This window comes from Ceratotherium simum, chromosome 29 (genome assembly GCF_057802395.1).
Source record: "Ceratotherium simum simum isolate JZ-2026a chromosome 29, ASM5780239v1, whole genome shotgun sequence".
Lineage (NCBI taxonomy): Eukaryota > Metazoa > Chordata > Mammalia > Perissodactyla > Rhinocerotidae > Ceratotherium > Ceratotherium simum.
In genome coordinates, this window is record NC_141928.1 from 8,807,211 (window position 1) to 8,835,100 (window position 27,890).

The 27,890-nt window shown below is 58.0% G+C and overlaps 4 protein-coding genes across 8 annotated transcripts; 2 read left to right on the forward strand and 2 right to left on the reverse strand.

Annotated features, from left to right (window-relative positions):
- Positions 1–545: 545 nt before the first annotated feature.
- On the forward strand, positions 546–4,604 carry TOR2A (torsin family 2 member A). 4 transcript variants are annotated; one of them, XM_004423487.3, is made up of 5 exons: positions 553–748; positions 1,343–1,608; positions 2,347–2,522; positions 3,388–3,515; positions 3,809–4,604. In XM_004423487.3, the coding sequence occupies exons 1-5, from the start codon at positions 598–600 to the stop codon at positions 4,051–4,053; spliced, it is 966 nt and encodes a 321-aa protein (XP_004423544.1). In that variant the 5' UTR covers positions 553–597; the 3' UTR covers positions 4,054–4,604. The 4 variants fall into 4 exon arrangements, with proteins under 4 accessions (XP_004423545.1, XP_004423544.1, XP_087275156.1 ...); XM_087419030.1 differs by having other exon boundaries at positions 603–748; positions 1,343–1,483; XM_004423488.3 differs by lacking the exon at positions 3,388–3,515 and having other exon boundaries at positions 546–748.
- TTC16 (tetratricopeptide repeat domain 16) lies at positions 4,536–18,407 on the reverse strand. Its single transcript, XM_087419033.1, has 14 exons — positions 18,324–18,407; positions 17,058–17,230; positions 16,643–16,733; positions 16,327–16,470; positions 15,447–15,547; positions 15,218–15,347; positions 13,009–13,223; positions 12,157–12,401; positions 11,708–11,849; positions 9,431–9,596; positions 8,748–8,890; positions 8,417–8,588; positions 6,793–6,871; positions 4,536–5,748 (listed from the first exon to the last, which is right to left on the reverse strand). Exons 1-14 carry the CDS (start codon positions 18,405–18,407, stop codon positions 4,769–4,771), a joined length of 2,865 nt encoding a protein of 954 aa, XP_087275159.1. The 3' UTR covers positions 4,536–4,768.
- On the forward strand, positions 18,391–20,067 carry PTRH1 (peptidyl-tRNA hydrolase 1 homolog). Of its 2 annotated transcripts, none has more exons than XM_087419032.1 (5): positions 18,391–18,625; positions 18,972–19,191; positions 19,414–19,551; positions 19,710–19,755; positions 19,856–20,067. In XM_087419032.1, exons 1-5 carry the CDS (start codon positions 18,406–18,408, stop codon positions 20,036–20,038), a joined length of 807 nt encoding a protein of 268 aa, XP_087275158.1. In that variant the 5' UTR covers positions 18,391–18,405; the 3' UTR covers positions 20,039–20,067. The 2 variants fall into 2 exon arrangements, with proteins under 2 accessions (XP_087275158.1, XP_004423546.2); XM_004423489.3 differs by having other exon boundaries at positions 18,492–18,625; positions 19,452–19,551.
- Positions 20,068–20,232: 165 nt separating this feature from the next.
- On the reverse strand, positions 20,233–26,376 carry CFAP157 (cilia and flagella associated protein 157). Its single transcript, XM_087419034.1, has 9 exons — positions 26,068–26,376; positions 23,855–24,126; positions 23,028–23,181; positions 22,305–22,572; positions 21,793–21,923; positions 21,421–21,571; positions 20,893–21,059; positions 20,603–20,789; positions 20,233–20,304 (listed from the first exon to the last, which is right to left on the reverse strand). Exons 1-9 carry the CDS (start codon positions 26,235–26,237, stop codon positions 20,233–20,235), a joined length of 1,572 nt encoding a protein of 523 aa, XP_087275160.1. The 5' UTR covers positions 26,238–26,376.
- Between the last annotated feature and the right edge of the window lie 1,514 nt (positions 26,377–27,890).

The following is a 27,890-nucleotide window of genomic DNA, read 5'->3' on the forward strand; positions in this document are numbered from 1 at the left end:
GTAGCTGCTAGGTAAGGACAACTCTGTTTCATACATAATGGATTGTCCATGATCATTTGTTGATTACTTTCTGAGCCACTTTTATGTGCCTGTACCTCATTGAAATACCATCATTTCTCTGTATGACAGGTACTGCTATTATAAGATATATAAGGCACCTAACACCAATGGCACACAGTAGGTGCTCACCAGAAGCTATTAGTGAGCACTCGTTTATCATATAAAAGAAAAAAGAGCAGGCAAAAGGCACTTTGCAAGGTGCAAGGTGCCGCACAAGGTTTTGCTACAATTGTTACGTCGTCCTTTGTGGTCATAATCCTTTCTTCATTATTCTTTCGGAGCTGCTATGATGGTCCCCTAGTTACCGTGGCCATGGAAACGCGGCCCGCCGTCTTGGATTGGACGGTTCGCGGGCTCCCCCTGGAGGCCACCTTTGGTCATACTGGGTAACGACGGGGCGGGCCTTTGAGAACCGCGAGAGGGGAACCGGGAGTTGTAGGCCACCGGCGGCGGCGGCCGCGGAGCGATGCACGCCGGGAGTTGTAGTTCTTGGGAGAGGCGATTGGCGGCCGCAGGCCGAGCTCGGGCCTCAGGCGGATGGCGGCTGCGAGGGGCGGCTGCTGGCCCTGGGGCTCGCTCCTCGGGCTGCTCGGGCTGGTCTCGGCCGCGGCCGCCGCCTGGGACCTGACTTCCCTGAGCTGCAACTTCGGCGCCTTCTGCGAATGTGACTTCCGGCCCGACTTCCAGGGTGAGGAGCCGCGGGGGCCCGGAGCGGAGGGGCCGCGGACTTGGGAGCCCTCGGACTCCGGGGTTGTGCCGGGGCCGGACCTGGAGGGTAGAACCGAGGGGCAGGACCCCCAGACTTCCGGACGGCCAGCGCTGGAGCGGGACCGGCGTTGAGGGACCCTGAGGGCCTGCGGCATGGGACTTGGGGCGAGGGTTTGGGATCCAGGCAGAGCCCTGCCAGGATGGAGAGAGCCTTCGAGAGCAGGGCCTAGGGGGTAGGTTTAGGCCTCCACTGCGGACTGGCTGGCTGAGGAGAAGCCTGCCTTGGGGATGGGCAGGGGTCTAGGGCAGACCCTGTTGACAGCTCGCACCCTTTTAGGGCTGAGCACAATCTAGAGGGCCGTCTGGTGGGGGCGCTGCCGAGCTGAGTCAGGCCTGAGGGTGGCTCCTGCTGCTGGAGACCCCAAGGGCCCCACTCCCTTTCCACAGATAGCTTGTAAAATGCCCCGGAACCTGGGGATCCCTAGCCTAGGTTCCAGACATGACTTCCCCCTTTAACTTTTTCCCTGGTGGGGGTGTGTCCTCAGCTCTGACACTGTCCTTCTTGTGGCCCTAGGTCTGGAGTGTGACCTGGCCCAGCACCTGGCAGGCCAGCACTTGGCCAGGGCGCTGGTGGTGAAGGCGCTGAAGGCCTTCGTGCAGGACCCGGCTCCCACCAAGCCGCTGGTCCTCTCCCTGCATGGCTGGACAGGCACCGGCAAGTCTTATGTCAGCTCCCTGCTGGCGCACTACCTCTTCCAGGGGGGCCTCCGCAGCCCCCATGTGCACCACTTTTCCCCTGTCATCCACTTCCCCCACCCCAGCCACATAGAGCGCTACAAGGTAGGCTAGTTGCATCCTGGACCACTGTTTGCCTGCCCACTGTGGGGTGCAAGACCCTAGGGAGTGAGTCCTGAGCCCAGAGGGGGGAGTCACTTTCTCCAGGCCACACAGACAGTTGGTGCTTTAGCCCTCAGGACCCATCCTGAACAGAGCTTGGGAGGGTGCCATTCTACCTGGCAGGGAGTTCTCGCTTTAGTTACTGGGGGCAGTAATGGTACCTACCTACCAGGGTTGTGTGAGGGACATGGGATTATGTAATTGCAGGTGTTCTTTATTGAGCACCTACTTGTGCCGGACAGTCTGCATTATCTTCTCTCTATGAAGCACTAGCCCCAATCTGAGGCTCAGAGTAAGCACTCAGTAAATATTAGCTCTTTCTACTGTTGTTGTTGATTGCAAGAGACTTTCCAGGCTGATCTGTTTCAGCTGTCAGCACTGTTGGAAAGGTTCAGGGAGCAGGAAGGAGCCGACCCCTTTTAAGGGGTCAGGGAAGGAGGCCAGAACAGGCAGGTGCAAGGCCTGGGTTTGCGTCCCCGTTCTCCTGCTGACTTGCTGTGCGAGCTTGGACAAGTCTCTGCCCCCCTCAGGGCCACTGTTTCACCATCAGTCCCATTAAGGGATTGGTGCTCTCTGGGAGACCATATCTTCCTGGGAAGGGAATGAGTTCTTGCCTTGGGAAGACGTCTAGGGCTGAGGGAGTAGCTCCAGGCCCCTCGAACTCCCGCCTCTCTCCTGCAGAAGGATCTGAAGAGCTGGGTCCAGGGGAACCTCACTGCCTGCGGCCGCTCCCTCTTCCTCTTCGACGAGATGGACAAGCTGGCCCCAGGCCTGATGGAGGTCCTGCGACCTTTCCTGGGCCCTTCCTGGGTTGTGTATGGGACCAACTATCGCAAGGCCATCTTCATCTTCATCAGGTGGGGCCTGGCTTTGCAACTGGACAGTGCAGGAACACTTGTCAGAGTCTCCGCTGTCCCGTCTTGGCCTGCGGACTGTTCACCCTGGGCCCAGTCAGGCTTTCTCAGAGCCCCTCACACTCTCTCTGGTGACGCTGTCATTCAATGTGGTTGACTTCCCTTTGACATTCTCAAAGCCCGTTCTGGGCTCAGTCTTTTTTGTGTGTGTGAGGAAGATTAGCCCTGAGCTAACATCTGTTGCCAGTCCTCCTCCTTTTGTTGAGGAAGACTGGCCCTGGGCTAACATCCGTGCCCATCTTCCTCTACTTTATATGGGATGCTGCCACAGCATGGCTTGGCAAGCCACCGGGCCGGCCCCTGGGCTCAGTCTTTTTGATCCTCACCATTTCTTTGTGGAATCTCCGCTAGATCAAGAGTTTTCCCTCCTTTGTGGCCAGGAGGACACAGGCCTGGGAAAAACAGGACTAGCATTCTAATCCCACCTTTAAGAGTCCTAGCTGTGTTTCCTCAGGCAAATCACTTCACCTCTCTGAGCTCCCCTTTCCTCTTCTGCACAGCAGGGCCAATGTTAATGCCCCACTGTCCTCCCAGAGACTGGGTGAGGGAAAGTGAGTTAAGGGACCCCAAAGTGTTTTGTAAACTGTAAAGTACATGGCACCCAGAGGTGAATTTCCAGGGGTCATGGCTGTGGATGCAAGCTCTGGAGAGGGGACATGGTTCCTGTGGAGTGTTTCCAGTGGGTTTGGCTCCTGCCGGCCCTGAGCTGGGGCCACAAGCTCAGGTCATGTTAGGTAGCATGTGGGAAACTAGGGCCAAATTCCCCCGCCACTGTCTGAGTCTCAGCCCACATCTCCCATGGTTTTAGCAACACTGGTGGCGAGCAGATCAACCAGGTGGCACTGGAGGCGTGGCGCAGCCGCCGGGACCGCGAGGAGATCCGCCTGCAGGAGCTGGAGCCGGTCATCTCCCGGGCTATGCTGGACAACCCGCACCGTGAGTTTGGCTGGGATGGCTGCCGCAGGCTGGGGCTTCACACCCAGATCCGGTGGGCCCGGCTCCCTGGGGAGGGCCGGGTTCTCCCGGGTCTGATGCTCTGCCCGCTGAACCCGGACCTCCCAGCCCAGGTTTGGCGATCCTGGCTGTCATACCACCTCCCTGAGCCCAGCAGCCAGAAGGTGGCTGAGTGGATTAAGACCAGACCAGCACCTGCACTGCCCTTTGGGGGCGGGAGGCCCCGCTCATCCCGGTGAAGCCCGGACACCTTTCCCCATCACCCCTTCCTGCAGATGGCTTCTGGCGCTCGGGCATCATAGAAGAGCATCTCCTGGACGTGTTGGTGCCCTTCCTGCCGCTTCAGCGGCACCACGTGCGGCACTGCGTGCTCAACGAGCTGGCCCACCTGGGCCTGGAGCCAAGGGATGATGTCGTCCAGGCTGTGCTGGACGGCACCACCTTCTTCCCTGAGGACGAGCAGCTCTTTTCCTCCAATGGCTGCAAGACTGTGGCTTCCCGAATCGCCTTCTTCCTCTGACTCTCCAGGTGGCATCCTTGCCCTCCTCCACCTGGCCAGGCCGTGCAGGAAAGGCCTGGGGCTTCTGCCAGAGCGACCCTTGTCCTGAGCCTCCTGGAGAGTGGGACCCAGAACACAGAGTGAGGAGGATGAGGGCTGTTGGCTAGCCCGTGGGACAGAGGGCCAGGCAGGCCCTGGCCTCTTAACTGGTCTGAGGGCATCTTGGCCTTTGCTTTCTTCCCCAGGGAAACCACTGGTCACCCCAGAACCTCAATGAGCCTTGACCTTGCCTCCAGCCTGAGCCTTCTTAAAATGTGAATTGTAACTCAGGGACTGTGGCTCGTGGCTGCTCCCTCTCTCCTCGGTCTGTTACCCTTGGCCCCTTGCTCTGGCACCACACCCCCAACCCTCCATCCCACACCTTTTGTCCCAGTATCCTAAAGCCAGGCTGAAACTTCTCAGTCTCCATGAACAGAGGGACTCAAGCTGTCACTTGGGCCTGGTTTTTAAAGTTTTTAATTTTGTAAAAGAAGAAAACAAATACAATAAACTTAGCCACGGGACCAGAGGAATGTTGGCTGCAGTTTCTAATCGCTCCCGAGGGAGGCAGCTTCGCTGAGTGCCAGTGTGTGTGAGGGTGGACTCTCTCCCATCTCCAGCAAGAAGGTGGAGGTGGGGCTGAGTGGCCCCTTCAGAGAGCAGCGTGACTGCCAGGACGGGGGTCTTGGCCCAGGCCCTACATGGTCTGGGTCTTGCTGGAACCTGGGCTTGTGCTCTGGCTCCAGCCTTGGGCAGCCTCAGTCTTGATGGGCCTCTGGCACTGGCCCTGGGTGGCCTCAGTGTTGCTGGGGCTCCAACTTGGGTCATCGAAAGTCTTGGTCTTGCTGGAGCTTCGGATCAGTCCCCAGCTCCGGCCCTGGGTGGCAACAGCCTTGCTGGGTCCCCAGCTGTGGCCATGGGCAAACTTGGCCTTTCTGAGCCTCTGCCTTGGGCCTTGGGTGGCCTTGGTCTTGCTGGGCCTCCGGCTCTGGCCCTGGGCAGCCTCTGTCTTGTTGGGCCTCTGGCTCTGGCCCTGGGCGGCCTCCATCTTGCTGGGGCTCTGGCTCTGGCCCCGGGCAGCCTCTGTCGTGCTGGGCCTCTGGCTCTGGTCCCGGGCAGCCTCTGTCTTGCTGGGCCTCTTGCTCTGTCCCTGGGCGGCCTCCATCTTGCTGGGCCTCTGGCTCTGGCCCCGGGCAGCCTCCATCTTGCTGGGCCTCTGGCTCTGCATGGCCTGTGTCTTGCTGGGCCTCTGGCTCTGGCTCTGCATGGCCTGTGTCTTTCTGGGCCTCTGGCTCTGGCTCTGCATGGCCCCTGTCTTGCTGGGCCTCTGGCTCTGGCTCTGCATGGCCTGTGTCTTGCTGGGCCTCTGGCTCTGGCTCTGCATGGCTTCCGTCTTGCTGGGCCTCTGGCTCTGGCTCTGCATGGCCTGTGTCTTACTGGGCCTCTGGCTCTGGCCTTGCATGGTCTCCGTCGTGCTGGGCCTCTGGCTTTGACCCCGGGCAGCCTTGGTTTTTCTGGGGCTATGGTTCAGGCTTAGGTCTTCCCTGTTGTTCCCCAAGTCTGAGGATTGAGTCTTCAGCAGTGAGGAGTCAGAGAATGTCACAGCAGTGGCCGAGGTGCTCCTGTACTCCTGGCTGATGGCAGATGTCTCTGTCTCTGAGATGGACGTGGTCCTGACTGGCAAGGGTGTGCCAAGAGCACCCATCAGGCTGCCTTCCCCAGACAACTCCAGGAAAAGGAGGCTTCCAGCCCTCACCCTTGCCTATATCCCAGAGGCCTTGCATGGCCAAGGGGAAGGCCTGCCAGATCACGCCAGCCCAGCCTTCCTCAGCAACCCGAGCCCCACAGGTGGGCCAGGGCTGTAAGATCAGGGTGAGACACCGAGGGCCCTACCCGCCCAGCCCTGGCCTCCACTCTGCTGGCTGCCCCTTGCCCTCTGCGTTCCAGCCACAACCAAGAGCCTGCAGCAGTTCCCCCCGCCCCACCCCTCCCACACTTGGCTACCCCTACGCTTCCTGGAAGCCCTCCCTGACAGGGGGCTAAATGCACCCACAGCCCTCTGGACTCCCCTCCCCTCCCATGTAGTATGTCTACACTACCCTGATTACCCTGATTTGATTGTCTACCTGCGTGCCTTCCTCCCTCCAGGACTCAGAGCTCCCCAGGGCAAGGACTGTGCCATTCATGCCTGTAGCCAGCGTCTGGCACAGGCCCAGCCCTGGGCCACTTGATGCATTTGTTGAGTTGCCCTGAGTGGCAGGAAGGGGGCTGGCCACTGCTATTTTCATCCCTACCCTGGACTGCTCACAGCTGCCCTTGGGACTCTGTTCCAGGCATTCCTGGGTTTTTCACACTGGTGGCTGGCAGAATTGAGGGTAAAAGCCCCTAGACATGCCCAGGGTTTGTGGGCTTATTTCTGGGAGAGGCCAAGGGGGCAGAGAGAAAAGGGACGGGCCTGCGAGGGGAATGAGGGTGAGCAGGCGGCAGCTGTGAAGGTCCTCGTAGTGAGAGCTGGCGCCCCAGGCTCTGTGCTGGGCAGCGTCCCACTGAGGGCTCACCACGCCCCTGCGAAGTCCAGATTATTACTACCACTTCACAGTCACGTGGCTATAAGCAGCAGAGGCCAAATTCACACCCAGACCAGGGAGTCTCTGGCCCCTGACCTTTGCCCGCTCTGCTGCCTTGGCTCACTCAGGCCAGGCAGAAGCATGGGGGACTTACAGCCCAAGGTGGAGCCTGACGAGGTCTGGTCAAGGTAGCTCTCGGACACGGACCTCACCTTGCTAGGAGCGGGCTCCGGCTGCTCCTCCTAGGGCAGGAGACAGGCTGGGCAGTCGCAGGCTGCGGGAGGCCCTGGGCCAGTGGCCGCAGCTCTGGAAGACCAGCAGTTTAGAGCTCCTCAAAGGTCCTAGGCCACCTAGGGCTGGGTGGGGACATGGAGAGGCTAAGACTGGACAGGAAGGGGGCAGGCACAGCGCTGTGAGAGAGGCAGCGTTCAAGAGTCTGCGTGGATCTCAGCTCCCCATCTGCGAAATGCAAATTACTTCAAGGGAGGGACAAGCTTCTGTAAACTGTAAAGTGCTATACCCTGGGGAATGGCTAGTGAGGAACCGAGGAGCTCCTCCCTGCTTCACACGCCTTACCCCATTTCAGCCTCACCTCCCTCAGTGAGGGAACTACTGCTATGACCATTTCACGGACCAGGAGACCAAGGCTCCCAGTGCCTAAGCAGCCTGCCCAGGCAGCTAAGAAGGAGAAAAGCGAGGCTTGACTCCAGGTCTGCGGGACTCCACAGCCAGGCTGCGGGCTGCTGGTCTCCTCTGGCCCATTCACGCCTGCGGGCAGTGGGGTTCATGCCTGTGGGCAGTGGGGAACGTGCAGAAGCGAGGGGGTGTGTGCAGAGCTACAGAGCGCTAATGCACAGGCGCCAGCTCACCATCTCCTTGCGGGCGGGGGCCCACGATGACTTCAGGGGGCTGACGTTTTACAGACTGAAGTTTGGTGTTTCTGTATGCTAACGTGAGCTAGAAAAATGTAGAGCTAGCCTTTTCCATTTATGTAAGGGATGCTGGTGTTCCATTTACTTCAACTGCGTAGTTTCCTCTGAAGGCAGCTTTGCTTGCCGTCCCGCGGCAGTAGAGTGGATAAATAAATGGCGGGACGTTCCAGGATGGAATCTCCACAGCAGCGAGAACAAGCAGTCAACCTGGACGCATCTCACAAACGTCACGCTCATGAAAGACGCCAGAGACGAGAGGGCACACCATATTTGTCCACAGATGTGACGAGCAGGCACACTCACTTACGGTGCCAGGAATCAGGAGGCCTTGTGGGGTGCGCTGGGCTGAGGGAGGGGCCTAGAAGGGGGCACGAAGGGGCTTCTGGGGAGGTGGGACTGTGTTCTTTCTTGAGCCGGATAATGGTGTCATGGGTGGATTCAGTTGGTGAAAATTTATCAGTTATGATTTGTGTACTTTTCTATATTTAGGTTACATTCAATAAAAAGTTTTTAGAAATGAATTTAAGAATTAAGAAAATTCTGGCACAAGTGGCCAGTGCACACAGGAGAATTTATGAAGGTGAGTGTGGGAAGGCCCCTCTCTGCGAGGGGCCCACATCCTCATTTGCCCTCCCACAGGGGCATCCCTTACTAATACCACCCGCATCTCAAAGCAAGAGGTCCCAGCCTGTCACCTTGTCACCCAGCTGAGCGGGGGCAGAGCCAGGCCTGGAAGCCAGCCCCTAGCCAGCCTACATCCCTCAGGCCTGCCTCGGGGTGCACTCGGCCCTGGACCTCAAGGGCCCCAGGCCCCAGGCCCCAGGCCCCGGGGTGTGGCCCACTCACCTTTTTTTCCTTCTCCTCCTTGAGGGCCTTGGCATCTTCCTCTGGCTCTGCCCACAGGGTCTGGGGAGTGGCCTCCAGCTCTTTGGAGGTCTCAAACAAAGGCTCCTCCACCTTCCACGAGAGCTGCAGGGCCCGGGACTTCTGGCGCTCTAGTTCCCGCTCCCCGAGCTGCCTGCCAAGCACGGCCCCAGAGTGCTGGGTAAGTCTCCCTGACTCACCCCACCATCCCAGGGGACTGGACAGTGGCCTAAGGAGGCAGCTGGGGCCAGAGGAGCCTTGAGCCCTAGCCATTCCCCACTCCTGGCCTGCGGCTCCTGCTCAGGAAGCTTACCCCATGATGCCCTGAGGGATGCTGGCCTGCGGGCTGCTCCGAATCATCCGGTCCAGCTGCAACCTGGCCAGCTGGGCCACCTGGCTGCCAAGCACCTCCTCCACTGACATGTCCGGGAAGAGGTTGGTCATCAGCGAGAGCAGCTGCCAGGAAAGGGGGTGACCAGAGCCAGGCGTGGGCCAGGGCAGGGGGCAGACGGTGTGTGCTGCCCTGGCCTCGCAGATCCCTTCCCACGGCTGAAGAGGGAAGGGTTTACAGATTGCTGTCTTTAAAGGGCCAGGCACTTTTGCCCCAGAACTATCAAGAGACCATGAGAAAGGAACTATTTGGAGAGGGAGCACTGATGGTGAGTCTACCACAGGTTCTAGAGCCAGCCACATGAGGGTCTGACCTCTACGCTGTGTGACCTAGGGCAAGAAAGCTGACTTCTGAGCCTTACCTTCTTCATCTGTAAATTGGGGGATGATAATAACATTACCTGTCTCGTAGGGCACTGAAGAGGGTTAGCCAGAGTGACACGAACTGAAGTGGTTAGAACAGTGCCTGGCATATTGTAAATGTTTCTGCGCCGGCAGCTCTCATCACTGTTAGGGAACTAGCTTTCTTTTAGGGCCGGGGAGTATCTTTAGGTGGCCAGGTGTCTTGACTCTGGAGCCCGCCCTCCTGGCCCAGCAGGGACCCACCTTCGGTTGCTTGGGGTTGAGGATCAGGACAGTGGCAACATCCTGGCGGGCCCCAAAAACGTTCTGCAGGAGCTGCCGGCTCCTGGCGCGGTGCAGGTAGTACTGGGCCCTCCGCGGGTTGTGCTGGATGGCCATTGAGAAGTGGTTCTCTGCCTTACGGAACTGCCTGCAGGACACAGCGGGCCACAGGCTGCCATGAGCCGGGCCACCGGGGGAGATGGCGGCATCTGGGCCCCACTGGGGAGTTTGGGGAAAACCAAGCTGGTCTCTGCTCGCCCCCCACATGCCCCTCTGCTCTCCTTCTACCATCTACTCTCTTGCTGGACCCAACACTTAAATGCTAGTATAAAACCCCAACATAGGGGCCGGCCCCCGTGGTTAAATGCACACGCTCCGCTGCTGGCAGCCCGGGTTTGGATCCCGGGCGCACACCGATGCACTGCTTGTCAGGCTATGCTGTGCTGGTGTCCCATATAAAGCGGAGGAAGATAGGCACAGATGTTAGCCCAGGGCCAGTCTTCCTCAGCAAAAAGAGGAGGATTGGCATGGTTGTTAGCTCAGGGCTGATCTTCCTCACAAAAAAAAACAAACAAAAACACCCCAACATAAAGTGAATATTTTTATGATCTTGGAGTAGGGAGGGCCTTTCTGAGAATGTCACAAACCCAGCAGCAAAAAATGAAAAAATTAATTTGACTATGATTAAATCCCAAGTTACTGAGTAGCAAAAACACCACGAAGTAAATCAATAAATAGGGACAATATATTTTGCCACATAAGGCAGATGATAAACTAATTATCTTAGCCTACAAAGAACTCTGATCACAAAAAAAATTTTTTTTAATGAGCAATTTAATATAAAATGGGCAAAAAATTTGAGCAGATGAACACACAAAAGATGCTGGACTGCACTAGCAATTTAAACATGCAAAGTCAATCCACTGTGAGAGAGCATTGCTTGCCTACTAGGTTAGCAGAGTGGAAAACAGTCTTAACACCCCCACTAGGGAGGTTCGGGAAAACCAAGACTCTCCTTTCCTGGGGGAGGTTTATACTGGTTCACTGTTTTTGGAGAACAATTAGATATTATCTCTTAAAATGTTAAATTTTCAGGGCCGGCCCGGTGGCACAGTGGTTGGGTTTGTGCGCTCCGCTTCAGCAACCCGAGGTTCCCAGGTTCAGATCCTGGGTGTGGACCTACACACCACTTATCCAGCCATGCTGTGGCAGGCGTCCCACGTATAAAGTAGAGGAAGATGGGCACAGATGTTTGTCCAGGGCCGGTCTTCCTCAGCAAAAAGAGAAAGATTGGCAAAGATGTTTGCTCAGGGCTGATCTTCCTCAGCAAAAAAAAAAAGTGTGAAAATTTAACTTTTTTTTTTTTGGTGAGAAGATCAGCCCTGAGCTAACATCTATGCTAATCTTCCTCTATTTTATATGTGGGTTGCTGCCACAGCGTGGCTAATGAGTGGTGTAGGTCCACACCTGGGATCTGAACCCGTGATCCTGGGCCACCCAAGTGGAGTGCGCCGAACTTAAACTAGGCCATGGGGTTGGCCCCAAATTTCCACACTTTTTAACCCAACAATTTAACTTCCAGCAGTCTAACTACAGCATTACTAGTATGAATGCATAAAAACATATGCCCTGGGTGCTCATACAGCATCCTTTATAATAAAAACTGAAAAGTGTCCGAATATTCATCAGCAAAGGATTGTCTAAAGAAATTCATTGTGGTACCTCCACAGAATGGAATACTATGCAAACAACAAAAGAGAATGAGGTAGTCCTGTTTGGAATGCCACAGGAGGAAAAAAACAAGTCAAAACACAGTTTAGCATGCTCTCACTTCTGTAAAATGATAATAATTGTGAATATATGCATAGAAAGCTATCTGGAGGAATCTTTACCAAACTTATGTGGGGCAGAGGCAGGCGCTAGGAGGTAGATATTACAAGGAACTTCCATGTTCTGACATATATATTACTGAACACTGAAGTTTTTTATAAAAAGAGCAATCACCATGACAATATTCAGGAAAAAAAGGATTTTTAACGAAAACTTGGAAAATAACATCGGTATTTAGGAGACATAACTGGGAGAGCAGAGGCGTCTTGACCAGGGGGTGTCCCAACCGGCGGCTTCAGGCCAGGTCCGAGCCCTCCCCGGCCCCGCCCACAGCCCCGCCCTGGTCCGGCCCGGCCCCGCCCACGGGCCCTGCCCCGCCCACAGCCCCGCCCCGGCCCCGGCCCCGGCCCCGCCCACGGCCCGGTGCACCTGCTCCTCTGCTCGCAGAAGCCCATCTTCTCCTGCAGCAGGCCCATGCGCAGGTTGGCGCCCTCGTCCTGCGGGCTCAGCGCCAGCGCCTGCTGGTAGTCCGCCTCAGCAAAGGTCAGGTTGCCCAGCTGGAAGAAGCAATCTGGGATCCCGGGACCCGGGGCGGGGGCTGAGTGGGCCCCCAACCCCGGTGCCCAGGAGCCCCAGACCAGCCTGCCCTACCCCCCGGGGGACGGGGCCTGAAACGGCCGGCTGACGCCTGGGGCGATCGCGGGCGGATGCAGAGGTTTTCAGTGCCTTGGGGCACCTTTTCCGAGCTGCCTGATTCTGAGCATTTTGAAGAGACTGTAGCCAGTTTGTCGAAGGCAACCTTTCCCCAAGGTGTCCCTCCTCCCTGGCTCCCTCTCTCAGGGGCCTCAGGTGCCCAGCCCAGGCCTCAGCTCACTCACCGCCGCGGTTGATGTAGAGACCCTTCTCCTGCTGCTCGCCCTTGAGGGCCTTGTTGAGCAGCAGCACGCCCTCCTGGTAGGCGCCCTGCGTGTAGCAGTGCACGGCGAAGTCGTTGTAGGCCAGTAGCAGCTGGCGCTGCGCCTGCTGCACCAAGGCCTCCTGGCTCTCCGTCATCATGTCCAGCGCCTTCAGGATGTCCTCCACGGCGGCATCAAACTCCCGGAGCCGTCGGTACAAGGTGCCCCTGTGGGGGAGGGACATGAGCGCCAAACACCCTGGGGGTGCCGCGCAAGCTGCTGCACTCTGGGCCTCCTGCCCCGTGGAGGTGGTTTGGGCTGTGGGGCTGGCCCTGGATTGCCACCCGGATAATCTGCTAGTCACTGGTAATTTTACTTTTCTCAAAAATAGCTTCCCTCTCTCTTTTTGGGAGCCAGGTGCGTGCCAGCCTCTATGCTGAGGCCTTTTTGTATATGGGATAGACGTTTCACCCCCACTGTTTGTATGTGAAAACCCACGCTCAAGGAAGTTAAACGGCCCCGTGTGAGTCCTTGTGGGGGGCCAGATTCAAACCAAAGCCTTGTCCACTGAGCTGGGCTGACCCTCCCAGCGTGAACTGCTCAGCAGGCCTGGGGGGCCAGGATTCCCAGGTTAACTGAGGCTGCTGCCTGCCCCTCCTTCAGGAGCAGTAGCGGAGACCACCTCCCATGATGCCTTGATGCCAGTGGGGAATAGGGAAAGAGTATTAGAGGCTAGATGGGGAAACTGAGGCCTGGGGAGGGTCAAGGGCTCTCCTGAGACCAACACAGGAGGACCACAGCAGGACCCAAGACTGGCACCTCCCCACCCGGTACCGGAAGAGGAAGAGGCTGGGGTCCAGAGGGTTGTTCTCGATGGCACAGTTGATGTGCTGCAGCGCATGCTGCAGCTTGCCCTGCACGGCTAGGATCCCGGCATCTTGGCATGCCTTCTGGGCCTGGCCCACCAACGTCTTGAGCAGCACCTTGGCCTGTGAGTGCTTGGGATCCAGTAGCAAGGCACTGTGCAGGTCTTGATAGCAGAGGCTGGGCTGCAGGGGGCCGAGGGTGGCATCAGGGGCACAGGCCAAGCTGAGCCCTGTCCTGTCCCATGGGGGGAGGCACACCTCCAGGCCTGTGGGAGCCTTTCTCTGGGTAGGCCAGCATAATGCCACCCATCCTCAGAGATCCTGCATTGCTGTTCCACCTTTTCTCCCTCTTGAAGGAGGCAAGGAGCATTATGGGAAAATCTCCTCCCAGGCCCCATCCCTGCTGATGTCATCCCTTTCCAGATGTAACCTCAGGTGAGCCAGGTCAACCCCTGTAGTTTCTGCTGTAGAATGGGGTTACAGATGCTGCCTCTTTGGAGGACTTTTGCGAGGTGGAGGAGGGCGTGGCCTCCTGATCATGATGGTCAAGTCCTCCCTATCCTTGCCTGCATACCCTCCCCCACTCCCTTGACCTTAAGCCCAAGACATCTCTGACCAAGAACAGATTCAGGCCTGGGGATGAACAGAAAACATCCCCAGGCAAATACCTTCCACTGGGTGAGCAGGTCCGTCAGTCAGTCAACAGTTTTAGCAAGCACCCTGTGTCCTGTAGGGTAATTGGTTGGAGAGTGAGTGGGGCAAACAGTGTGGGCACCAGGTATGAGTGGAGTTTGGGTAGGGGAAGACAGCAGAGGCTAGGGGTGGGTTTTGGAGCAGGTAGAGTTGGGTTCAAGGGCAGCACCTCTGAGAACTGGCTGTGTGACCTTGGGCAAGTCACCCAGTCCCCCTGGACCTGTTTCCTCATCTGTGAAAAGAGGACAATGGATTGTATCTGCCTCAAAGGGTCACTGCAAGCCTTGGAGAGAAACATGAGTAAAGTGCTGAGAACGTGCCTGTGCATTGTGGGGGCTGGGGTGGTGGGAGCGGCTAAAATCCAGAGAGTTAACGATAATTATTGATAATTACTAGTCTCCTACATTTGAAGGAGGCTCTCCCACTGACTCACTTGTGGGCACAGAAGCCCAGCCCCCAGCATGCCCAGGACGCCACACCTGGTAAGCTGGGGTGAACCCCGCCCAGTCCCACCCGCCCCATTCCTCCCCATCCTGAGTGTCCCAGCTCCCACGCACCGGGCCAGCTGGAACACCGGGCATTGTTCTGGATCCTTTCCTTTCCCTCACGCCTGCCTCCATTCAGTCTCTGGTCCTAACTTCCAAAGGACTGTGGAACTGCCCCCTTCTGACCGCCCTCATGGCTGTCCTCCCCGCGCCCCCTCCTCACATACTGGATGGCACCTGGCGTCCTTCCCAGGCTCCCGGCCTCCAGACTTGACCCCTCCGACACTCCCCCTGGCAGCCAGAAGGATATTTCTAAAGCCCACTGCCACGGGGAACAACTTTTGAGGCTCCTGCTGCCCCAGGGAAGAAGTCAGGGTCCTCCTGGGTTTACAAGACCCTGCCCGACACCCTCACATACCTGCAGTCCCCTCCTCCCTGCCCAGCGCCACTCCCCCCATCCCTTGTGACTTCATGTCTCCCTTGCCCCTGTACTGTCTGTCCCCATGCCCAGCCCAGGGGGTGCTCCAGCTGGGGGTGCTTAGTAAATGCTCACTGAGGCAAATAAGGAAAGAAAGGGAGGGAGGAGGAAGAGGGGGAGGAAGGACCACCTTATCTAATGGATCCTGGCTGCCCCTGATGGTGCTTCATACACTCGTGAAATCATTCTGTGTGTCATTATCTGCTTAGGGACGTCGGCCCTGGGCTGTGAGTTCTGTGAGGGCAGGGACAGCATAGGTCTCTCACCTTGTGGTTTATGGGGGCCAGCGCCGGCCTGGCACAGAGCCAGGACTGAGTGATGAGGGAACAAATACCCAAGTGGGCAGCTGAGTGGTCAGCGCCAGTCGGGGTCTCTGCGCAGAGAGGACAGGGCCCCCACAGCACTGTGGGGATGCGGCTCTGGGCTGACTGACAGCCTAGCCGCCTCCTGTAATCTCGGGCACGCTGGGGGCACCCAGGCTTGGGGGAGGGCCACCCCCTGCCCTGCCCTCCCTGCGCTACCTTCTGGAAGAAGTTGTAGAGCCTGGCCCGGAGGATGTAGACATCGGCATTGGTCGTGCCACACTTCACTTCCTTGGTGACGAGTGAGAGGCAGTCGGCATGCCGCTTGAGGGCCAGGAGACAGGCCATGCTGAGGGTGGAGGGCAAAGGTGCTCTGTCTACTGGGTGAGAGGGACAGGAGGGGCTGCTGGGAGAACGAGGGCCCGCGAGGACATGGCCGGGAGCTCACCACCGGTAACGGAAGCAGGCTTTCTCAGGCTGGAGCTCAGAGGCTTGCGAGAAGATGGTCAGGGCGTCCAGGAAGGCGCATTGCTCAAATAGGCACTGGCCCTGGGGACACAGGGGCAGTCACTTCTGCTTGTGACCCCAGCCCAGCAGCACCCATCAATTGGAGGGGGGCAACATTGGGGCAGAAGGGGAGAGAGACAAAAGATAGAGACAAAGCCTGTTAGATCTGGGAGAGACTTGAAGAGACAGAGACACAGAAATGGAGAGAGACAGCTCTCTCTGTAGCTAGAGAGAGACAGCAAGAAATATACAGGTGGCGAGAGATAGACAGCAATAGAGACATAAGAACAGAGAGAAACAGAAAATCTGGGACTTTGTTGGCATTTTATGGTTTAATATTGTTTTTATTTTGAATTGCAGATGGGGGTACTATTACCTTTTTAGTGCTTAGAGCCTCTACGCTCTAGACCTGTGCTCGCCAATAGGATAGCCCCCAGCTGCATGTGGCTATCCAAATTTAAATTAATTAAAATTTAAAAATTAGTTCCTCAGTCACACTTGCCACCTTTCAAAGGCTCAGCACTTCCATGTGGCTAGTGGCTACCAGACTGGACAGTGCAGAGTAGATCATTGTCATTCCTGCAGAAAGTTCTATTGGACAAAGCTGCAAAACTTTACCCAGCCCTGAGGGTAAACCCGCTGGGGAGGTGGGAGAGGTCATGAGAGAGGCAGCAGGTGGGGACACAGATACAGGGACGAGGAGGTCCCCAGGGAGTCCGAGCTGGTCCCAGGAGCAAGGAAAGCCCTCAGAGCTGGAGGGAGAGGCAGCAGGTCCGGGTGTGAGGCGGGTGCCTTGCGCGGGCCTGGGGCAGCCCCGGCACCTGCAGGTAAAGCACGAAGCAGAACCGCTCCAGGTAGTGGGTGTTCTCCAGCTGGAAGGAGCAGGCCCTCCGCAGGTTCTGGATGGCGGAGGAGAAGTCACAGAGCTGGATGTAGGCCTCGGCTCTTAGGGCGTAGAAGTCTACCTGGGGGAGAGGGGACCCAGGCTGCTGACCGCTCGCCCCAATCTGCCCTGAGGCTTGATGCTCAGTTACCAGCGGGGACTTGGTGCCCCTAAGAGGAGGGACCCGCCAGATGTGACAGTGAGGGGGAGGTTGTGCCAGCAACTGCCCATGCCCCCCAGGCCCTCCCCCTCACCAGCTGGGGGTCCAGGTGGAGGGCTCGGGAGAAGAATAGCACGGCCGCCTCCCAGTCTTCTTGCTCCAAGCATTTCTGGCCTTGATGGTAGCTGCAGGGGCAGTGGGCACAGGCAGAGGGGCTGGCCCTGACTTTGGACTAGCCTAGGGCACACAGCTGGGGCTGCAGGAGTGGGTTGGGAAGAGGGGGACTTGCAGGGAGAGACAGAGGGGTAGACAGAGACCCAGGGAGAGGAGGCTGCCATTCTTGGAGCTCATCAGGCCGGCAGCCTTTTATCAGCTGAGGTAGAAGAGCTCTATTAGATAGTCGAGTTCACTGAAGCCCAGGGAGAGAGAGTAACTGGCCCAAGACTGTACAGCATGTCAATGGCTGTGCATGTAGGAACCTGGGACCCCAGGGCAAGGGAGTCACTCACTGTTCCCTGACTTTGAGGGGCACTGTTAACCCCGTGACCTTTGGTTTTATATCATCAAAGTTCTGGAACACCTGGCTGGTCCCAAAGATGCGCTGTAGGATCCCCTTTGGGACTGGAAACACCCACGGCTTTGGGATGTGCTGGGAGGAAGCCTGGTCAAGCTCCAGAGCATCCTAGAACGAAGGCACAGCAAGCTGGAGCAGGCCTCAGAGACGACCCCTTCTCCACTTACACACTCTCCTCAGGTGGAGGAGAGTGGAAATGAGGCCTGGTAGGAGGTGTGAACTGGGGTCTGGTGGCACTCCCAGCCCCGAACACTTTAGTGATGTTCCAACCTCTCTCTCTCCAGTCCTTCCTCTCTCTCTCCTCTATGGTCAAGGTCAGAGGTCAGGGCTCTCACACTCACACTGCCCTCTGCTCTCCTCCTGGTCCCCTTCAGCTCCCACCTCCAGCTCCTGACACTAATGTCTCCAGATCAGGCCCTGCCCCAAGCCACAGGCCCCGGGGGTCCTGCAGCACCTTGCATGTCCACTGGGACCCTCACTCCCAGCAGGTCAGACTGAGCACCTCACCTGACTTCTACCCCAGGCTTTCCCACCTCCGTGAGTCCACCTTCTCTGCCAGCAATCCAAGCCAGAGACCTATGTCCCATTAGTCCTCAAGTCCTGTCTGTCCCTCTTCCTAATGAGCCCTTAGATCCCTCCTCTTCTCTCATCCTCTCGTCTGCGCCAATGCCATCTCTACCTAGACGCCAGCTCTGGCCACTCCTCCGAACCCCCCCCCCCCCCGCCACGTCCCAAGCCCTCTGTTCTCTGCACAGCGGCCTGAGACTTTCCTGAATTGCACCACTGATCCTGTCTCTATCTATCGTACTTAACACCTTTCCTGCGAACCCAGCCTTGGTCTCTTCTCCCTCGACCCTTTAGCTTTCTCCCGCACCTCGCTGGAGTCTGTCATGAGGCCCCTTCCAGGAGAATCTCGGGGCCTGAGCCGGCTTCCTCGCGGTCCCCACCTCTCATGTTGCTAGGCACCATCTCCAGGACGCCCACAGGCTCCGCCCCTCTGGCCACGCCCCCGCGCTCCAAGGGCTGTTTGAGCCGGAAAAGGGTTAGCAAACTATTAGTTGTGGAGGCTGAGGCCACAGCGGTGAGAGAACTTGCCAGGCTTCCGCAGCAAGGCGGGGCCACAGCGGGGGCCAGAACAAGGCTCCCTCCTCCCCATTGGGAGGTCAAGCTAGGGCTCCGCGAGGCCCACAACAACCCCCACGGGGACACGGGGACGCCGCGCCGCGGTATGCACGGCGGAGCCCAGACGCGGCCGCCGCCCTCCACTTCCGCCCCTCAGAAGCATGGCGGCCCCGCGGCCAATCCCGGATTGGACGCTGGCCGCCGCCACTAGCCAGGAGGCGACCGCGATTGGCCGAGGGCTAGGTGACGTCAGGGGGCGGGATGCGGGTGGTGAATGGGGGCAGCATGCCGCCGCCCGGCCTCTTGCGCGCGGGCCTGCGGCTGAGTCGGGCCATGAGCCGGTGCGTTTTGGAACCCCGGCCCCCGGGGAAGCGGTGGCTGGTGAGTGGAGTGGGGGCGGTGATGTAGGGGCTCCCGGGCCTTGGCTTTAGTTTTGCTATTCTCTCCAGGGCTGTCCCCCAAATTCCTTGTCTCAGTTTTCTTATCTAGAAATGGGTCCCAGTACTCCGAGGGGCTCCAAACTTCCAGGAACTCCGCTCCTGCATCGGGGCGCCAGTGTCCCCTCAGCCTTCTGGAGTCCCCGGGGTCTCTGGTTCCCCTCTTGGCGCCCCTTACCCACTCCGGCCCTGCTTTCCGTTTCCCTTACTCTGCTTTGGGTCCCAGGGGCGCTGCGAGATAGAGGGTGGCGAGAGTTGTCGGGCCTCAGTCTCCCTGGTGCCGCCCGCAGGTGGCCGGCCTGGGGAACCCTGGAATGCCCCGCACGCGGCACAGCGTGGGCATGGCTGTGCTGGGGCAGCTGGCGCGGCGGCTGGGTGTGGAGGAGAGCTGGGCGCGCGACCGGCGCTGCGCCGCCGACCTCGCCCTGGCCTCGCTGGGGGATGCCCAGCTGGTCCTGCTCCGGCCGCGGCGGCTCATGAACGCCAACGGGCGCAGCGTGGCCCGGGCCGGTGAGTTGAGGGCACCAGGGGTGGGCCGGCTGGGAGGGCGCAGGGGCCAGAGAGGGCATTCTGGGCTGCGGCAGACCGGTTCACCTCCAGGTGCCTGTTGAGCTCCAATGGCTGCATGGCCTTGGGTACTTGTGGGAGCCACAGTTTCTTTATATATGAAGCGGGGTTAATTGCGGCCTCCCCTTATGGGAGCTGTGAGCCGGGACAACCCCTTCTGGGCAGATCGCCAGTAACCAGGGCCACCGTTTCCCTGTGCCAAGCGGAGCTGTTCGGGCTGACTGCCGAGGAGGTCTACCTGGTGCATGATGAGCTGGACAAGCCCCTGGGGAAACTGGCTCTGAAGCTGGGGGGCAGCGCCAGGTGAGGCCCTAAGCCGGGCAGGGTGGGATAGGGAAGCTGGCCTCCCAGTTGGTGTGGGGTAAGGGTGCGATGGGGTGCTCTGACCCTGGCCTGGGCTGGGAGTGGTGAAGGGTGCTGCCCCAGGGAAGCACTAACTGCTCCTCCCATATCCCTTGAAGGGGCCACAATGGAGTCCGTTCCTGCATTAGCTGCCTCAACTCCAACGTGAGTCTGCCCCTCTGTCCTGCACTGGGTCGGGGGGGCCAGCGTGGGACCCCCGACACTCGTCACCAACGTTCCCTGGGCCCCTCTGGCTCCTCCACAGGCAATGCCGCGGCTAAGGGTGGGCATCGGGCGCCCGATGCACCCGGACGCAGTGCAGGCCCACGTGCTGGGCTGCTTCTCGCCCGCTGAGCAGGAGCTGCTGCCTCCATTGCTGGAGCGCGCCACCGACCTGCTCCTGGACCACATCCGGGAGCGCAGCCGGGGGCCCTCGTCGGGCCCCTGACACCAGTGGACACAGCTGCCTGCCTGCCTGCTGTGCCCACACCCAGCCACATCCACAGAGGTCCACGCCAACCTGTGGTATCCACTTTTTATATAACTCTTCTCTGGGCTGCTCCAGGCCGCCTACGGATTAAAGGAGGGACTGTGGCCAGAATGGTCCATTTCTGGGATGGGGGCTGGTCTTCTCTCTGTGGCTTACTTGGAAGGTAGGGAAACTTTGGGAAGACTAAACTTTTTGAACTTTTTTTGAGAACCAGAGGTGTGGATCTGTAAGATTAAAGATGCCGGCTTGAAAGCTGAGGCCTCCTCTGGGGGTTCCCACCCTTCTCCTCCCTGTGGAGGAGGAGCCAATAGGGTCCAGCAAGCCCCGCTCCCAGGGGATGTGTGGGCTTCCCTTAGCTCACTGAGGCCTTGCCACACCTTTTTTGGGCCCATTTTACAGATGGGGAAATGGAGGCTTGGAGAGGCCCAGCCACATCCCCAAGGCCACACAGCTGACAGAGCCATGATCTGTGCCCAGGGCTGGCCGCCATCTTGCTGTTACTGGGGCCCCTGGCACTCTCACCTGAGGGCTGCTGTGCGCCTGGAAGTTTCCCACACGGGTGGTGTGCGAGAGCAGCCTGAGGTCCTCAGGGTTGGGTGGGATGTGGAGCTGTCGAGGCACCAGGCCCAGGTCCCCCGGCTGGTAGGGTGTGATGCCGGACAGCTGCTGCAGCGGAGTCCCCATCTTGGGTGGCTGAGTTTTGGACTGGCTGTGGGGAGGAGCCAGATTTCTGGCCCAGGGTCACCTGAGGACAGCCCTTGGACAAATCCCATAGCTGCCCCCTCTGAGGTCACACAGGGCCACTCATTCACCTCTTTTTGGGTGGGCCATGGGGCTGGCTGTCCTGGCGGGGACACACAGCCTTCTGGGGGCTCAGGACCACGGCTGAGCTGAGCATGGCCAGCAAATGCTGTAGCATCTCCTTCTGCTGCAGCTGGAATACTACGTCAGAGTCGCCATCCTCCTCGTCTGGCTGCATCTGCCGGTAGGGGCAGGGTAGGCCCGTGGGAATCAGGCCCATTGTGGCCCCAAAACCCACCTCTGGGAGACTCAACCCCAGTGCCTGTTTTCTCGAAGTGTTCCCTGCTGCAGTGGGATACCCATTTTCCAAATGGGAAGACTGAGGCCCGAGGCCTCAGAGGACTCCAGTTCCTTTGAGACCTTGAAGTGATCTTTGAAGTGCAGAATCAGAAAAGGACAGACTTGCCAGGAGTCTTTCAGGGGCAAGATGGGGCCTCTGGCCCTGGCCTGGCCTTCTCCAGGTGGCCCGTTTATCTCTGAGCAGTTCCTGTCCTTAGCACACTCCCCCCGCCCCCTCTTTTCACCCACTTTCTGTTCACCTGCAGAATGTTCTGTAGGAAGGAGGCGGCCTGGGCCAGGGCTGTGTGCAGACTTGCCCGAACCTTCTGCTCTTCGGTCAGCTCCTGCTGTAGCCTCCGTGCCTCGGCCTGCTGCCGCTCCAGCTGTAGGGTCAGCTGGTCTCTCTGGCTCCTGGGCCCGGGACCGGGACGAGTCAGCCACCTCCCCACTCTAGAGTGATGGTCCCAGCCATTTCTCTCCAGCCCACAGCAGCCCTCAGCCTGTCAGTCAGACAAAGCCTCCAGGCCCTCTAGAGTGGGGAAGTCACTGGGCCGTGTCATGAGGCCAAAAAGGAATGGCCTCAGGCTTGGCCCCCCGCCTGCTCCCACCACTTGCCCCTCTGCAGGCCACACCTCAGGGCCTGGTTGTCCTTCTGCAGCTGGGTGAGGCTCTGCTCCTGTTGGCTCAGCCGGAGGCGCAGCTGCTCAGCCTCGGCCGTGCCCTGCTGCTGCTCACGGCACTTCTCGGTCAGCAGGAGGATGATCTGCAGGTGCGGGCAGGTGGCCATGCCCTGGGCCCACCGCGGGCCCTCAGCCAGCCCGCTCCCCCAGCGCCGGACTCACCCCATTGTACAGAGAGGCCACGTCTCTGGATAACAGCTGGGCAGAGCCCCCAGCTCCCCTGGGGGGTGTTCTACTTCAAAAAGTTATAGGGGCTTTAAACCAAATAAAGGAAAACCAGAGCTGGGCCCAGCACCCTGGAGCCCCCACGAGGAAGGCCCCATCCCCTCCCTCCTGCCCCCCTGGTGACTCAGCTCCAGCCCGGGGCCCACCCCTCCGGGCTGTGTTTGCCCTGCAGGCAGGGCCCCTAGGCCCCTCCGGCTTTACGTGCCAAACGCCCCGAGATGAGGGCCTGGTGGGTGCACCTTCTGGCGGCCTCTGCTGTGCCTGGCCATGAGCTTCTGGGTGTTCTCCAGCAGCGCCAGCTGTTTGCACAGCTTGTCCTGGGTGCCCTTGAGCTGCTCGTTCTCTTGCAGCAGCTGCAAGCCTTGCTGGGAGATCTTGGACAGCTGCAGGGTCACAGCGCTGTTCTCTGTGATGGCCCGCTTCGTCGTGTCCCACATCTGGCTGGTGGCCACCTTGCGGAACTCGGAGGCCACGAGGTTCACGCGCTGGATGATCTCCTTCTTCAGTCTAGTCAGGATCGGGGGGAGTGGGGGCGTGTCGGGCAGAGTGGGTGCCGGCCTCAGGCACCCCGCTCCTATGTGGGGGTCCCCAGAGGACCTAGGGCCACCTCTATGCTCTATCCCCCCAGGATGGGCGGGCCTACAAGCAGGAAGCTTTTTACTATAAACTGTTTGTACCTTTGGAATTTTGAACCATATCAATGTATTATTACCTATGAAATAAATATAATTTGTCACAAGAAATGTCAAGAGGAACTTCAGGGGTGAGGACTGGAGCTGGGGAGTTTATTTTCTCCCACCCTCCATAAATCAGCTGGGATCCTGAGGAGCAGCAGGCTGGGGAGTCAATGAGCTGGTGCAGTCCCCCCAACTAGAAGCCGAGGCGAGCAGAGGCCTGACGACTGGGTCCTGCTTGGCCCGGCTGACGGAGGCTCCAGAGGCCCCGGCGCCCGGCCTGCCCACCTGTCCTTGTCTAGCACCGACTTCTTCTCCAGGTTGTACACGTAGTCCTTGTATTCGCTCTCCTGCTTCCGCAGCTGGTCCTCCAGCGACACGAACTTCTCCGTCAGCTCCTCCTTCTGCAGCCGGAACTCCTCCAGAGCTGCCAGCTTGCCCCCTGCCCCACCGCAGGGCACAGCCTGTGAGGGGCCGCCTCCGGAGGGCAGGGCCGGCGGGGGCAGCGAGGGCCTTGAGCCGTGCCCCTCTCTCCCACTTCCTCCACGCCCTCTCGCCCTCCCTATGCTTCCCGTAGGGCTGGACCCCCGTCCCTACACATGCCATGCCCAGTCCTGCCCACCTTCATGGCCTTAGTCTGGAATGTTCTCTCTCTTCTCCTCCACTAATCTTAAGAAGCCTCGTTCAGGTTCCATCTCCTCTGAGAAGCCTGCCTCGACACTCTCCCCTCTCATGAAAGTGCCAGTGACAACAGCCACTGACTTTGAACACCTCTAGGCCGGGCATTCGTGCTGTCATTAAGACTCAAAACAACTCTTGCCAGCTGGGTGACCTCAGGTGAGACACTTCACCTTCTTGAGGTGCTTCCTCACCTACAGATGTAGGATTGCTGGGACAACTATGGACGATAATGTGTGGGAAGCAGCACATAGCTGTTGTTATTCAAGGTAGACGCAGTATCCCCATTTCCCAGGGGAGAAAACAGGGTCAGAGAGAAGTGCTTGCCTGAGGCCACAAAGATGGTAGAGCTAGGATTGGAGCCCAAAGAGCCAGAACCTTGGATTCCTGCCCCCGTGGCGTGTACCCCCAAGCTCGCCTGCCGGTCCCCCCCTCACCAAGGATGATGTTCTCCGCGGTGAGCTGGTCTTTGGTCTCCTGGAATTCGTGGCGCACCTGGGCGAGCTGTGCCTCGAAGGCATCCTTCTCCATCTCCTTGGCCACCTGCAGGCTCTGGAGCTGCTCATTGAGGTCGGCGATCTCGTCTACCCGCTGGTTGAGCGTGCGCTTGAGGAAGGCCACGATCTCCTTCTTGTTGTTGGCCAGCTGCTCAAACTCCTGGCGGAACAGCTTCTCCTGCGTGGCCAGCTCATCCCACTTCCGCTGGTACCTGAGGCGGGGGCCGGGCAGAGGTCCAGGGGGCTGGGCAAGCCAGGCCTCCGTGCATCTGGGCCCGCTTCCCTGGACCCTCCCCTAGAGGGGCATTCGAGGTTCCTCACGGTGGGTGGGAATCCAGCTTCATCTCCCTCTGTGCCCCCTGATCTGTGCTCACGACCACAGCCGACACCTGTGCTCAGCTTTACGTTCATTATGTCACTAGAATGTAAGCTCCATAAGGGCACAGCCCTTTGTGTTATGTTCACAGCTGTGTCCCCAACACCTAGGACGGTACCTGGCACACAGTAGGTACTCAGTGTGTATTTGTTGAATCTTCACAACAACCCATAAGGAAGTGGGTCCTATGATGATTATACCCATTTTACAGATGAGGAAACGGAGGCTCAGAGGGATGAAGAAACTTCCTAGTTAGTAAGAGGCAAAACCAGAATTTGAATGCAAGTCAGTCTGACCTCAAAGTCGAGGTTCTTAACCATAATGCTTACTGTCTTCAGCCAGCTCTGCACCCTCCCTAACATGTCCGCGCTTCACAATCCCAAGCCTTTGCACCTGCTGTCTTCCTTACCCAGCCCATTGAGTGTTGCCTCCTTGGTGGAGTCTTCTTGTCCCTAAGCCACATTGGTGACCCACTCTTTGGTGTCCTTCTGTAGGTTGGTCCCTGTCCCACTGGGCGGTCGAGACCTGATGTCATGTCTGTCTTCTCCACTTGGCAGACCTCTAACCTCCTCCACCTCTATATTCTCAGGTCTTGGCAAATAGTAAGCACCCAATAACTGTCTCCCAAATGCATTTTTCCCAAGTATACTCCATCTGATGTCTCAGCTTGAGGGCAGCTTGTGAAGTTTTAAGAGTGTCACATAATTGATTTACTGGTTTCCAATGGGATAATTGATAGAAGTTATTTGGAAAGATGTTTTACTTCATAACTGACTCAACCAACATCTTTTGAATGGCTGCCATACAGGGCACTGCAGGGCGCAGAGCTGACTGACCTGCATTGTGGACCGAGGAAGCAGCCTGGCATAGGGAAGTCAGCGGGGCCAGGGCTCCCTTCCTGGCACTTCCTTCTCCTGGGGGTGATTTCCCCTCCCTGAGCCTCAGTCCCCCACCTATGTAATGGGTATGCGTCAGGACCTCTCTCATGGGACTGTTTCGAGGATGCAGTGAGCACCAGCAGAGGACCTGCCTGGCACACACAAAGGACTCCACGTTAGCTGTATTTGCATCATCTGGGCAAGAATGGCTGGCTACTCATCACCAAAGAGATTTGTCTTTTTAAGGTTCACCCTGAGACTGGGCTAGTGCATCATAACTGGGAGGAAATTAGTTTTAAAATTGGGCAAGTGAACATGTCTCGGAAGTTAGAGAATCCCCCCTCCACACACCGCCACCCAGGTCACACCGTCGTGAGGAGATAACCCTCCTTATTTACATTTGGGGAAACTGAGGCCCAGCGAGGAGAAACCACTGGGGTCAGCAGCTGGGTAACACAGCGCAGGGAGTCATGGCCCGGGCACTATGGTCCAGGGTGGGGCGAGTGGAAGGAGGGACACGTGTCCACTCACCTGCCAAGGGGCCACTGTTTCCAATTCATCACCCTGTTTGAACTCTGCCCTTTTATAAAGCACATGATCCCATGGGGCAGGAGTGAGGCAGGGGGGAGGTGGTGCTTGCCTGGGGTGGGGTCGCCAGTTAGCACTGGGACCCCAGGACTCTGGGAGCTGAGATGGGATGGGGAAATCCATTTTCTCTAAATTGTGAAGGCTTCCAATGTTACCTATGAGGAAACTGAGGCTGGGGGTAGGGGTGGGGTCTGGAATCCCCGGGGCTGCCAGAACACAGGCCTGGGACTCCCTGGCCGAGCCTGTACAGTGGCCAGCGCTGAGCAGGGCTTCTGACCCACCAGGCCCAGCCTCCCCGCCAGCCCACCCACCGGGCCAGCCTGTCCTCCAGGTCTCGGATCTGGATATGGTAGAACTCCCGGATCTCCTCGCCCACAGGCATTTCCATGGGCTTCTTGGCCATGCCGGGATCCTTCTTGCTCCCTTTCTTCTTGACCTCGAGCTCCTTGGCCCCCTTGCTTGCCTTCTTTTTGGGAGCCATGCTGGTGGCAACCACTGCTCCAGGGCCCCTTTAAGAGGCCAGGTGGTTGCTAAGGAAGTTGGTCCCATACATAGCAACAAACGGAGGGAGGGAGGCAGGGCTTAAAGCGACCCTGCCCTCCTCTTGGCAAGGCTGGGCATCAGACACCAGCCTCCCCCCACCAAGGCCACAGCACCTCAGCGGCCCTAGGCCTGGGTGTCCCAGGCGTGGCGTCTCAGAGCCCAGGACACCAGGCTCTCCAGGCACTCTTTTGGGCTCTGGGGAGACCCCTCCTTCCCTCAAGTGGAAATAAGTGACGTGGGAATATTAGAGAGGGTCAGAGCCCAAGAAACCACCACCCTGACCCTACACACATATTAAAAAAATAGACATAAAACTGAGTTAGAATAGTTTCCCATCACCCAGGGGGAAGGTATTATTCACAACCATTCACCCAGGGCAGGTATGCATCCTGGTCAACGACTTGAGTCGCAGGTCAGGTCATTTCGTTTTGTTTTATTCTTTGGTCCTACAGAATTGGAACATTTGACCACGTGTCAGATAGTTCTTTTGTTTTGTTTTGTTTTTGGTGAGGAAGATTCACCCTGAGCTAACATCTGTGCCAATCTTCCTCTGCTTTGTACGTGGGTCGCTGCCTCAGCATGGCCGACAAGTGGTGTAGGTCTGCACCTGGGATCCAAACCTGTGAACCCGGGCCACCGAAGTGGAGTGCACCAAACTTAACCATTATGCCAGGGGGGCCGGCCCTGATAGTTCTTGATGTTCAGATCAAACATGGCCCTGACGACGATGAAGTTCCTGACTTAAATGGCCTCTGCTCTGTCACACATCAGGTTGATAAGCATGTCACACACTCAAAAGCTGGAAGGTAGAATGTTTGATTTGGGAGGGAGCTGCAAATTAAAATCTTGAACCAGTTACTTATGGTGCATAACAAACCACCCTAAAACGTAGTGGCTTAAGACAACAACCATTTGTTGAGTTCATGACTCACTGGGGGGTTCTTCTGTATGGGCCCAGCTTGTCTGGTCTAGGTTGGGCTCACCATGAGTCCCGCCGTCAGCTGGGGGCCAGCTGGTCACTCACATGCCTGGTCTAGCTAGCTGTTGGCTGGCGCAATGGAGGGACTGCCTCTCGTCATCAAGCAGACTAGCCCAGCTTGTTGAGACGGCATCTAAGAGTCGCAAAGGTGTGAGAGCAGGAGTGGCTGGGCCTATTGAGGTCTAGGCTTGGGTCTGCACTGCTCAGTCCTGCCACATTCCATCAGTCAAAACAAGTCACGGGCAGCCCGGAGCAAAGGGGAGGAGGCGCAGCGCATGGAGGCCACTGTTACAGTCTACCCCAACCTTGATCTACTCCTTGCTTTCGGCTCTGGAAAGGGTTTCTTACAGTTTTGTTCCAGGATTTGGTGTAGTTTTAAAATATGGCTTAACAAAAAGCATGATATTTTGGCTCTGGAGTGACAGGGTCAGGCCGCTCAGATCGTGAAGATAAATCGCTTGAACAAGCCCCTTGATAGCAGAGAAGTGGCATACTCAGTGACTTGAACACCCGGGGTTGCAACTTGACTGTGGTCACCAGTTTCATAATTTTATTTATTTATTTTTTCCCCCAAAGCCCCAGTAGATAGTTGTATGTCATAGCTGCACATCC